This window comes from Mauremys mutica, chromosome 2 (genome assembly GCF_020497125.1).
Source record: "Mauremys mutica isolate MM-2020 ecotype Southern chromosome 2, ASM2049712v1, whole genome shotgun sequence".
NCBI lineage: Eukaryota > Metazoa > Chordata > Testudines > Geoemydidae > Mauremys > Mauremys mutica.
This window is the reverse complement of record NC_059073.1, coordinates 243,748,831-243,762,417: the sequence shown is the minus strand read 5'-3', so window position 1 is coordinate 243,762,417 and position 13,587 is coordinate 243,748,831. Positions and strand designations below refer to the sequence as shown.

Below are 13,587 nucleotides of genomic sequence, written 5' to 3'. Positions count from 1 at the left end.
GAAGGCCAAGCATGAGATCACAAATTGTTGCTGTCAAGGTTATGAGGTGAACTCATCTTAGACTCCTTTTAAGTCCCTCTTGAGTGCACCCCCATAGGAGACAGGCCTGGCTTATCGAACCTCACTCCATGTTGTCCAACCACTCTCAGACTGGATCTCTGGGTCGCAGCCCTCCTTGTTTCTCTACTGTATGAACACATCAGGTCCAACTGCATTTGGCAGCTGTAAGCCCTTTCATTCCAGGGACCTGTGACCAGCAAGCTGATTAAAGTGACTCAGAAGCAGCATCTTCAAAACCATTCATCCCTCCAGAGGGTCAAAATACAGAGCAAGGGGTAAAAACAATAAAATCTTTCATTGTAAGTTTTATTAGTTCCCCTCAGCCGACCTAACCCCCTCTGCATGCTCTCTGGCTGGGAGAAACAGAGAGCATGCTGTGAGCAGGACAGTCTAGTTTGTGTGTGATCCCTGACCAGCTTTGCAGTTTCCATAGACACTCTTTGCGCAGCGTCTGGTCACTCACTCAATCCTCACCCTTTTCTAGACTGTGGGGGGCGGGATAATCCTTTTTAGCCAACTATATTTACAAGTAATCCCCTACAATTATTATAAGTAAAAGAAGCCAGAGAAAAATATTTGAACCTCAATATATTACTCTGTGCATTTGACAGCACACTAGGAATAGTCAATTTCATTATTTCATTGAGAGTCATTTTCACTTCCTGACTACTGCACTAGTATGAACCCTATGGAACACTGGTCGGGGGTAGAGGGGCTCACACACATGCTCCTTCCCAGAGGCAGCAGAGAGCTACTGTTGATTCTAAATGAGGGGTCAAGAGGAGCAGAGAAGTAACAGGTTCTGGGAACAGGGTGATGTTAGAGGGGTTCCCCCACCTAAGTCCCTAGATGGCCTTTGCATGTTGTTAGGAGGGAATGTCAGCATGGGATAGCAAAGGGCCCCTTCTGTTAGAACAGGAACTGGGGTAATGGAAACAGGAAGGGTGTGATCAGATATTTTCTCTCTGGAATACTTTCATAGTTCCCAGGGAGCAGTGGGTGGCAGGCTAAAGGTGGGGAAGAAGGAAAGATGATGTCTCCACTCCCTGTGAGCCTACCGAGGATTTCCTTCCCCCGACCTGCACCCTCTCAGCCTACTGCAGAGCTCCACACACTCGTGGAGGAGTACTAGGAGGTGAACACTTGCCACAGCAGAGAGCTTTATGGACTAAGACAGGGGGAGTGTGATCTTCCCTCCTTGGGACCATGGAGGAGTCCCAGGGAGCAGCTGTAGCCTAGCTATGAAGAATGTGGATAGGGATGGGCCTGGAACAGAGATCTTGATTCATCAAATCCAGCAGAGAGTGGGGAAAGGAAGGATTTGTTTTTACTCCCCAGAACATGGACAAGTCCCAGTGAATAGCTACTGCCCAAATGGGGATGAAGTAGACAGGGACCAGAAAGGAATCCTGTGAGCAGTTGCTGCCAAGCGGGGAACATCACACTTGGAGAACACGGAGTTGTATATCTGCTTCCTGGAACCTGGGAAGAGTGGGTGAAAGTGGAAGCACCCCTGCTACTGCTTCCGGGGCCAATGAAAAGGAAGAGGCTGGTAAACAGTGAGTGCACAAAGAGAAGGAGTAGTAGGGGCAAAGGAGAAGATGACCTCAGTTCATTTGTTATCATGCCTCTGGGGCTTAACTCGCAATCCACTACCAAAAAGCCCTTTAAAAGAACAAGGAAACAGTAACACAAGTGTAAACATTGAAAAAAAAACCCAACCCCAAACCTCTGCCCATGCTACTGGAATGCTGCACTACTAGAAAATGGAAATGTCTGAAACTAGTTAATTTCTAAAAATTCAAGATGAGGATTTCCTAATAAGAATATTTTGGGCCCTGGTCTTACACCACACTGTGAAGCAGGGGAAGAAGAGAAAATATGAGCAACAGAGGCAGGACGCATTGACACACGCTCTTTTTTCCCCCCAGGCATATGGGCAAAGGAGTGTGGGTGGTGTATGGAGGGGAGTCAGTGGTGGGCCAATTTATGTCAAATCCTGCCCCCACTTCACCCAAATATAGTGAAGGACAAAGAGTTATTCCTGGTCTGTATCAAGATTAATCGAAGAGCCTCACTTCAAGCACCTGCTAGTGCATAAAGTTCTGAGGTAGCTTCCCCTTTTGTACCAGGGCAGCAAGCCCTGATTTCTGCAAGTGCAGGGTTGGGACCTTTTCCTGCACCAGAGACAGCTGAATACCATCCTATTCTGTCCCTTTCTTTGCCAGTTATATCAATCACATTTCCAAGCATTCGTTGCATCTACAGATTACAGAATAACTCCTGCATCTTGTGCAAATTTTCTTTTTTAACAGTTTACAGACAACTTGACAGTATCCATTCTTCAATTCAATGATGATTGGCATGAGACCCCTCTGGCTTCTCCTGGACTCAAGACCTTTTATTGTTTTATACTTTACACCGAATAAGGTCTCTAAAGGCTCAGAGGTTTTTTTACGTTTTAAGAATACCTACTTCTTAGGTTGGGTTTTTCAAGCTCTCTCAGCTCTAATTAACAGATCAGAAATAAACACACAGATCTGTGAAAATCTTTTGCAGGGTCACAGATGATGATGAAAATAAATAATCAACTAGTGACTTGCTATACATAACAGCCACAACAAATTAAAAACGTGAGCTAACACATCAGTAGCAAAGTAGAAAATGGAAGAATAGCACTGAGGTTAAGTCTCAATTTTATAATTTTCTAAAGATGGCTTCATGGTCAATTAAATGCTACTTCTCTCCCTCCTTAGTAAACAGACAGAAACATTCAATTGGCCTACTGTGATGAGAAGCTGAGTGCTTCCAGCAAAGTGCCAAGTGCTCTCAACTCTTTTTTAATTCAAAGAGAATTAAAAGCACTCAGAACCCACCAGGCTCAAGCATCTCCATTTGCCACCTTTCTGCCTGACATAGTCAGGAGTTTATAATTTATCATGGGTGAAGTTTGACACAGGAAGGCATACAAATAATTATAATCCCTTTCATTCATTTAATTTTGTTGATTGGCTATTTTAAGTATCTTTCAGTAATTAAATCTATGATATTTTTGATAGCCCAGTTCTACTGTACAAACTAGAATACACAGCATAAGCTCAACCAATGTTGACATTCAAATGAAATGCTATACTGACATTCAATCTATGGGATTTATATACTAGAATGTATATAATCCCAGACTTAAATGTAGAACAAAGTACTCTTTAGCCAATGTAAATCAACACTGCTCCACTGAAGTCATGTAGTCTGATTTACACCAGCTCAGGATCTGGCCATAACACTACATATGTACAGACCCTAGGCCAGCAACCATTTTGGAACAAATCCTGCCCTCGCCACACATTCAAGTGGGCAGTGTGCAAAGCAAGCAGGATACAGGAAGTCTGTGCCCCATAATGCTCTGTCTGTGACAATGAGCTGTGTGGGGAAAGGAGCAGTGTATGGTGTGGCTAGTGGATGCACAGTTAAGCACAGCCCCCTGATAAACTCCCCGTGAAGGAAAGTGGGGAGGGGATCTGGCTCTTCAGGAAATTACTACTATTTCAAGGCTCTATAATCAGAGGAGAGAATTCCATTCTTTGCAGAGTACTTTTGCGCCAAGTCTTATTTGCTGAGGATTTGGCCCTTTGTAAACATTCCTCAATGCACATTAAAGTTGAGGTTGTACATCAAATGACATTGACAAACTTTTAAGATACACTTGACTATATCAGATAAAGCCCAACTGATATCTGGTAACTCAGCATAATTTTTCTTGTAAACATTACACAGTAGAACCTCAGAGTTACGAATACTAGAATTACAAACTGACCAGTCAACTGCGTATCTCATTTGGAACCAAAAGTACGCGATCAGGTAGCAGCAGAGACCAAAAAAGAAAAAGCAAATACAGTACAGTACTGTGTTAAATATAAATTACTAAAATATAAAGGGAAAGTTTAAAAAAAGATTTGACAAGGTAAGGAAACTGTTTCTGTGCTTGTTTCATTTAAATTAAGATGGTTAAAAGCAATATTCTTCTTCTGCATAGTAAAATTTCAAAGCTGTATTAAGTCAATGTTCAGTTGTAAACTTTGGAAAGAACTACCTTGACATTTTGTTCAGTTACCTCCATTCCCGAGGTGTTCGCAACTCTGAGGTTTTACTGTATTGTAACAGTCACTAATCCTGGAATCTTAGTTATTTTATGAGTCGGAACAAGTTCTCAGGTAATTGAGTGTTACTCAATGTATGTTTGGTTAGGAGACACCCCTAGGGCAACATTACATGTTCCACAGCAGTTTCCTGTACTCTTGTCAAACCCATAAATATTCGTTTCCTAATTCTGTCCGAACCTATGACCAACAGAGTCTCAAGAGTTACATTTAAAGAAAACAAACAAATAAATAAATAAATAAATGAAGAAGAAAGAAGAAAGAAAAGCTGTCTCTAAATACCGTGACTGTTGCATCGTGCGGTTTCCACAAGCCGACTATTTTGATCATAGCATGCCATGGCCTGGTAACGATAGCCTTGCCCACATTCCTTGATATCTCCTTGTACTTTCATTCCGAGTAATACTTCCACTTTGCCCTCTGGTAAAATGCAGTCTGACCAGTTCCCCACAGGCTGAGCGTTGTACTTGTCACAAGGACAAAATTGAGTCTCGATCAAAGGATACAACTGGGAATTTTTGCACTTGTCCCTCTTCTTACTTTTTCCTGCAGGGAGAAAATAATTGTTCAGAAAGCACTTTCTATCGCTGTACCCAAAAGCAGGTAATTTTATTTAATGATCTATAACTGTACAAAAATTTCTCCAAGAAGCACATAACTTAAGGCCAAAATGTTCAGATCCAGAGGTGCCTAGAGTTAGGCACCCAAATCTATATTTAATCACTTAAGAAAGTTGCCTTATTTTCAAAGGATGCTATGTATCTACAGTTCTTGCTGTTTTCACCATCTTTGAAAATGAAGCCATCTATTTAAATTTATAATGTTAAATACTTAGCTTGAAACATCTGAGTTTGAAAATTCAGTGTTGTGCAATTTAATAGCTATTATGTCATACTTATTCCATGGATAACATGTGCAAGGTGGTTTTTCTGGGTTTTTTAAAAATTCTTTTGGTATCAAGGGAGAAAAAGCCACTGTCTGCTTCTGTTACAATATTTCAAATTATCAAAATCCTCAAATTTTATCACATTATTGTACCATTAGTTAAGAATCACTTTTCTTGCCCTCTGATGGAATAAGCTCCTTCTTTTTATTAATTCCAGAACATTGCTGCATTTTTTCAAATCTCTTCTAGCAACTCATTTATTTTCCCCAACTATTTAGCCACTCATTTTCTCCTATTTGCATTTTTTAATCTCCTCTGTAAAGTTTGTTTTTGTTTAATTTTTTGTTATTTGCTCTCATATCTCATTTTATTGTCCCATTTTTAGAAACTAAAGAGCTTTGGCAAAATCATTTTGTAAAGTAATTATTTGTCAATTAGATGATAATATAAATGAATATGCTGCACTATTTTCCTTGAATTTCAAACATGTTACTAACAGAAAATGAAAGCACTAGGCAGGACATTATAGCACACAGCAATTACACTTAATACTGTTTTAGTGTAGTACAGGGAAAATGTACTGTAGTAAGGGGATTTCTCATTCAGCGGCTTCATACTGAAAATGTGAGAGTTAATCTCTCTTTCTCCGCATCTTTTCCTCATGAATAATTAGGGCCTTCATTCTCAACTGTGCAGATTGGGTTGGATAAGTTTGCAGTATAGAAGAATTGATTCACCAAGGGCCAAACCATCCCCCCAGCACCAATTTTGAGTAGCTGAACTTGGCATAGGGAGATCCACAGGGACCTGTCAATGCCAAGGCTGGTTGCCATTTCTGTTTTTCTTGTTTCTGGCTTTAAGGTAAATTTCTAGCCATTTTCTTTGTGGAAGTAACACTGATGTAAATTGTTCACCAGAATTATAAGATGGTCCCTGCCTGTCTTCCTGAAGATTGAGAGTTATTCGCAGTCCCTCCTACAGCCATCCAAGTGTGGCCCTTTGGGACCCATGACACCCATGGCTGTAGGCCTTCTGATTTTGGATGGTTCCTATCTCAATGGGAGGTGCTGGTGCCTACATTGCTATTGAGCACCCTCCCTTCTGGGTTAGTGAGACCCAGCTTAGCTAACGCCACCATGGGGCAGAGAATGTGGCTTCCAGTCACAAAAGGGGAATACTTGATAACATAACAGAAAGCTTGATGTAATGGATTAAACATGACTGTTTGTATTAAAAACTCCCGCATTGACACTGACTCCATCCAGGGAATTAAATCAGTCATTTAACCTTCTCTCTTTAGTTTCCCCACCTGACAATGAACAGAGTACTCCTCACCTACCTAACTGAGCTATTATGACTGATTAGTTAATGTTTGTGCAAATTTTTAGTCACAATGAAATTTCAACAAAAAGCAGGAAAAAGTGTTTGTAAAAATGTTCATGAAAAACATTTTGTAACCATCTGTAATAACCATAAAAACCTCCAGTTTTTGCTGGGCTAGTAACCCCCAAGGACTCTGATTTACCTTATGTTTGTTCTGTGCATAGAACAATGGGGCATCAACTCCCGTGACAACCTTCGGGCACTAATGCAGTGAAAATAGTAAACAATAATGACAGCAGATCTGTGACAATTGAGGCATTTGGAGACAGGCTGTAGAATTACCTTTTGGAAAATGGTCAATAATTCAATGATTATGCCCATTTTGGCTGGAGGGGATGATTTAGGGGCTGAACAAAAGTTCATGGAAGGACTGCCATTGACTTACATGGGCCTGGACCAGGTCCCAGTAGGTTAACACATTGCTTCAAATATTTCAACTCTGTGGAACCTCAGGTAGTGTTGACTCAGCCCTTCAAAAAGATAAATGGTCTACTATGGAGTTTATTGTGTATCCATCTTATAGACGAGACCATGATTTCATCGGTAATCCCATGTTACTTTTCTTATGACCTAGAGTTTTCTGTAGTGTTCTTTACTGATATTTCCCCCCCTCAGATCCTGCAGTATTATGTAGTGCACACCAATTATCTGCCTGGTTGTTGCCCTGGACCCCAGAGCTGCCTGCTTGTCAATGATGTACGCATTTGGGTATCCTTCAGACTGACAGGCACTGTATAAAAGTTAAAAATAAAATAAATAGTAGCTAATAATAAACAATGTTTCAGTATCCCTTTGACTCTTACCAACAAGAGAGCGCTTTCTCGTCCTGACTGCTCCACAGTCCCCATTGCAGGAAGAAAACTTTGACCAGATTGTGAACTGACAGTCATCTTGGCAAGGAATCTGGCAGGCCTGTGTTAACGTTGGTAAAGGGCCTGCATATTTAAGGCACTCACTGATGTCAGCCGGTCCTCCATCTTGTCTGCGACAAGTAATTGCTGGAAACAAATACGTTAGGAGTTTATAAAGAGCTGTCAGGCTTTTAACTAGTCTAGAACAGTAGTTCTCAACCAGAGTTACATGTACTCTTGTGGGTATGCAGAGGTCTTCCAGGGGGTACATCAACTCATCTAGATATTTGTCTAGTTTTACAACAGGCTATATAAAAAGCACTGGCGAAGTCAGAATAAACTAAAATTTCATACGGCTTGTTTATACTGCTCTATCTACTATACATTGAAATGTAAGTACAATATTTATATTCCATTTGATTTACTTTATAATTATATGGTAAAAGTGAGAACTTAAGCAATTTTTCAGTAATAGTGTGCTGTGACACTTTTGTATTTTTATGTCTGATTTTGTATGCAAATAGTTTTTAAGTGAGGTGAAATTTGGTGGAACGCAAGAGATATTGAAGTCATGAAAGGGGTACAATAGTTTGGAAAGTCTGAGATCCTCTGATCTATAATATAGCAATTAGCCAGGAATGCCCACATTTCAGACAACATTCTGCTACTAAATCATAGATAAACCCAGAACAGCCACGTGTAACACAACGGCCTAATATTTACAGATGTTTGTACATTACAGCTAATGTGTAGATCTGAAATTTCTGAGATGCTTTACTCTATTTAAATTATTTCTTTATTGATGTTTACAGACAATAAAATATTAAAAGGCAACCTCAACTGTGATATAATATTACAGCAAACCACTGCCGCTTGGCCCCCGTGTCCCTCCCAGACCGGGGTGTTCCTTTAACTGGGTGCTGACCCCTGGCAGTACCCCCACAGTTCTGGGTCTCCCCCTCCCAGGGGAACCCCCACCCACTATCCCCACTTTGCCTCAGTCTTGGCTACTGCCCAGTCTCCATCTAGCCTCTGTTCACTGGGGCAGACTGCAGTATAAGCCACTCATCACAGGCAAAGGGGTTTGGACCTGCTGCCTCTGGCTACCCATGGGCTGCCCCCTGCAACCTAGTACCTAATAGACCTGGGGCTTTCCTAGGCCAGAGCTCCCTGGCTCCCTTGGCCTTTCCCCAGCCCTGCTCCACTCGAGATACCTGGTTAACCTCCCTGCAACCAGGCCCTTCTCTCTCTGAATGCAGAGAGAGACTGTTGAGCTCCTGGCTCCCAGCCTCTTATATAGGGCCAGCTGAGGCCTGATTGGAGCATGGCCCAGCTGTGGCTGCTTCCCCAATCAGCCTAGTAGCTGCTTTCCCTGCCACAGCCCTCCCCAGGGCTGTTTTCAGCCCTTCAGGGCAGGAGCAGGATAAGCATCCCGCTACAGTCTTTGATAAAGATGTTTAATAGCATAGGGCCAAGAATCAATCTCTGTGGGCATGGGTGGCCAGTGAGCCAGCCTTTGGGGGAGGTTAGCCCCTGGCCACTCCCCTTCTTCCCCTCCCTCCTCCACAGGAGCCCAGAGAACCCTCCCTGTGGCCCCCGGCCCCAGCACCAGGTGGCCTGGGGGCAAGGCCCCAGCCCCAGTGCTCCGGACAATGGTGTGCTGGGCAGCAGTGCTCCCGGCCCCGGTACTCTGGGTGGCGAGGCCAGCCCCAGTGCGCTGGGCAGCAGCGGTCCTGGCCTCAGGGCTCCTGGCAGCTAGGTGCGATGGCCGACCCCACAGGACCAGCTGCCCTGACTCCTTCTGTGAGGCTGGCCAGCCAACCAAGGCAGAGCACTCTGGGAACCGCAGGAGGGGTCCTGGCCTGGCCTGGGGGTGAAGTGGGGGCAGGGCCACGCTAGGCTGTTTGGGAATACACAGCCTACTTCTGCCTGCGAATACACAGCCTACCCCTGCCTGCGGGCATAGGTGCTGGAACTAAAGGTGCTGGGGATGCTGCCACACCCTTTGTCTTGACATAGTTTCCATTACATACAGGGTTTACAGTTTGGTTCAATGGCTCTCAGCATCCCCACTATAAAAATTGTTCCAGCACCTCTGCCTGCAGGGTCCCATTGGGGGAACCCCTGTAGGATCCCACCCATTGAAAACTACCAAGGTTGAATATGGGTTTCAATACAACACATTACTGAGAAGGATAAACACAAAGTAAGGATCCAGCTCTGGGTTCCGATTCTGAGAACTGCAAAGTTTGGAGTGATTAGAATGAGTCATTGACTCCTCAGACATGTACTGTAACATTGTTGCCTGACAACTTACGACAAGCTTTGGCCTTGAACAATGGTTGGTGTAAAACACATTAGCTGTGAGATGGGTGTACATTTTACAGAAGGGTAACAGTATGTTGGAACTAACATTTTGTACTTAAAAAATCTGTATTGTTTTGATTAATTATATGCAAAAAAGGGAAATTTCAGATGTTCCAAAAAGAAGTTCCTGGGACACCAGAACATGATATTGAAAACCAGCTCTATCCCATGAACACCAGTATGTATGGCAACTTTATATATAATCTCCCCACTGTACCTCCTTTTCAGAATTGCTGAATGCCACTTCTTTATCACAGCCTTTTCCACCTGAATTTAAACAGGTATATCACATGCAAACATCCAATTTATTATTATGTGTTGATAGAATTATAGCATTAGTCTAAATACAGTAACCATAATAAAATACATCTCACTTCCTTTTATCACAAGATAATTCCAGTATTATTACAAGTTAATTCTATTGAAAACATGTAGTTGTGTTGTTTTCAATGGGAACAATGGCATGTTAATGTTTCTTGGTTTATGACAGCACACAATATGGCACAATATCTCACAAATGCGAAAGTAATTTGGGTTACCAATTGATAGTAGTAACATAGCATATAAACAGAATACAGTCCAGTAAAAATGTGAAGAAATAACAGAAAGCTTTATATGACATTTTACTGAATAATTCAGAAGCAATGTTTTTATGCTAACAACAATGGTTTTACTGGAGTGTGAATTGAAAAAAAAACTTCAATTTTGCTGCACAAAGTATGGCATAATTATGTTCAGCTGCTGACAGGGAACCATAAATAGTTTTAGATGCAAGTTTCTAAAGCAGTAAAAGTATCTGAGAAACTAGCTCCTTCGAGAAGAAAAGGAAGGAATAAACATTTGGAAAATAAACCATTCGGTCTTGCCTAATATATCTTTAGATACTTAAAAAACAAGAACAACAAGAAGAAATCACAGTACTGCTTTGGTAAGATGGCTTACAAAAGAAACAATAGACTATATTTAAAATGCCCTTGACTATACAACTAGAAATTCGTATCTCTATAAATTATGAGTATTTTGTTTTTAATTTAAATTTAGAGTGGTGTTATTTTTATTTTTCCTGAGACCATACAATAAAATTGAAGTTTCTGACTGATAATTCAGTACTACCTTAAAATATTATTAGAAGGCCCTAAATGAAAAAAAACTGGGCTGAATCTTGAGCTGCACTGAGCTTCTGCATGGTGCTGCTTCAGGGGGAAGAGAGGAGAATAATAATGAAAAGCTGCTGTAAGCAACCTTTACAATTCCCCTTGATCCTTGGCTCAACTAGGGGATTGAAACAACCACTCTTGACATAAACAGACTCAGTACTGCTCTGAGCTATGCTGACTAGTCGTCTACTGACTTTTATGCTATCCAAGGATTACCCTCTGCTTCTTCAGGCATTAGTTTGCTCATTTTTGATGCACTTAATTGTCTCTCTCACACACACCATTTTCCTCTTTGAAGGAAACAGTGTGAGGTTGATGAGGTCTTGTGTCTTGTCAGATTTGGATTATGAATCTGAGCTATAGGGCTAGTTCCTGAATTCTCCTACAATTACACTGCTGTTCCTTTAGCCATCTTTTACCTAACCCTCCCACCAACACTCATCTCTTCCTTGGTCCTTTGGTATCTCCCCAGGCATTTGCTCATCACCACCTTTTGTAACACACTTTGCAGGAAGTTAAGATACCTGTCCTTGCTTTACTGATCGAGGTGAGAGTTAGAAGGGGTTTAGGATTCAGAACCTCTTTCTTGTCCTATATGTCTCTTTTGAGTTTACAGGGTGCCTTTGCTCCTTGAGGAAAGATTAGGTGAACCTTCACCGCACACAACAGCAGATTTCTTAATCAGAACAAAGTTAAAAACAGAAAGAAAATGGAGTAAAAACAAAAAGAAACAGGTTGCTTACCACATCTACGTTTACACTTTGCAAACGTTAAACTACGCAAGACAGTTTCAGTTATAGAAGGAAACACAAATGCTTATGGTGTTCCAAGAAGTGATTAATGGCTCTCACCCCAATGTCAGAGTTCAAGCTCCCATACTGTCCTAAAAGATAAATAGATAGAGGGAGCATGTCTCTCTCACCGCATCCAGAGATCCCTCTCCTCCGCTATCATCTTCCTAGACATAGCTCCCATCATCGAGAGCACTCAAGTCATCCCTATTCTTCAAATCAGACTTCCTCAGTTACCTACCCCCGCCACATGGTTTTGGACTTGCTGCTTTCTCTGGATTGGTCTGTACTACAGGCTTACACTGGTATAACTACATCGCTCAGCGGTGTGAAAAATCCACACACCTGAGTGATGTAGTTATACCAACCTAACCCCCCAGTGTAGACAGTGCTATGTTTGCAGGAGCACTTTGCCTGTTGATATAGCTACTACCTCTCAGGGAGGTGGATTATCTATGCCGACATCAGCATAGGGCGTCTTCAATAAAGCACTACAGCATCACAGCTGTATCCATACAGCTATGCATGTACAGCATTTTAAATGTAGACCTGCCCTGTCTAAGGCCACGTCTACACTTGAAACACTACAGCGGCACAACTGCAGCTGCACCGCTGTAGTGCTTCAGTGTAAAGACATACTAGAATGACAGGAGAGGTTCTCCTGTTACTGTAGGTAATCCACCTCCCCAATAGGTGGTAACTTATTCTTCCGCTGGCCTAGCGCTCTCTGCATGATGTGTTAGGTCAACTTAACTTTTTCTCCCGGTGTGTGTGTGGATTTTTCACACCTGAGAGAGACGCAGGTATTCCCTTAGGGTACATCTACACTACCCACCGGATTGGTGGGTAGTGATCAATCTATCGGGGATCGATTTATCGTGTTTAGTGTAGATGCGATAAATTGATCCCCGATCGCTCTGCCGTCAACTCCGGAACTCCACCACGGCAAGAGGCGGAAGCGGAGTTGACGGGGGAGCGGCGGCCATCAATCCCGGGCTGTGAGGATGCGAAGTAAAGTGATTCTAAGTCAATCTAAGATACGTCAACTTCAGCTCTGCTATTCTCGTAGCTAAAGTTGCGTATCTTAGATCAATTCCCGCCCCTGCCCCCCAGTGTAGACCAGGCCTTAGACTTTGTCTATCTGAGGCTTAAGAGATGACCAATTGACATCACCCAATGACCTTTAATAGCCACTTTTCAAGGGCTTAACTATCCATCTCAGAGACTGTATTTCAAAGAGTCTGCCCATCTAGTAAAGTGGTTTCTGTCTGGCCCTACACATTGTTCATTGAGGAAGGCAGTTTCACCAGTATGGGTGGAGTTTTTCTAAAACCGACTCTCTCCTGGCTATTAAACATGACTTTTCTTACAGACATCTCCAGCCTGTCACACCCTCTTTCAGAATCTTATGTTGTTTGTGCATCTAACTTTTATCCAGCAGACAGAGATGAGAGGCTCCCTCTGGAGCTAATACCTCTGCTTTTTCAAGGATCAGCTGTCAGTTGTGCACTGAAGCAACCAAAGCAGGAGAGAGCTTCATCCTTGAAAGCTAAAGATTTCAGCCCCATGACAATACAATATACAATGTAGGTTGTGATACTGAATCTGCTCCTGACATTGACTCTCCCAGCATCCATAACAATACACCATTCCATGACACTAGGTGCAGATGACTGGCTTTTGATTCAATTGTACTGTGTTACACTACTGATTGAGGTACCTATTTAGGTACCTATTTCAAAATTTATACTGTTTTGGCTAAACAGTGATTAGTTTTTCCACTGACGACAATACAGGGCATTGACAATTGTGTAATTTATTGATTCGGTACCTTGGCCAAGTAATAATCCATGTCCAGCTACACTTTTGCATTGCTTTTAGTATTTAAGAAGTTGTTAGAATGTCAGTCACATTTTTTTCATATAGGGTCTAATT

The 13,587-nt window shown here is 42.1% G+C and overlaps 1 protein-coding gene across 13 annotated transcripts in view; it reads right to left on the bottom strand.

Moving 5' to 3' along the window:
- THSD7A (thrombospondin type 1 domain containing 7A) overlaps nt 1-13,587 on the bottom strand; it is a 549,183-nt gene that overhangs the window by 80,600 nt on the left and 454,996 nt on the right. For all 13 annotated transcript variants that reach the window (XM_045005791.1, XM_045005789.1, XM_045005783.1 and 10 more), the window contains 2 exons: nt 7,290-7,484; nt 4,500-4,763 (listed from right to left, as the gene is read on the bottom strand). In XM_045005791.1, coding sequence (XP_044861726.1) covers nt 4,500-4,763; nt 7,290-7,484 — 459 coding nt within the window. The remainder of the gene's footprint in view (nt 1-4,499; nt 4,764-7,289; nt 7,485-13,587) is intronic.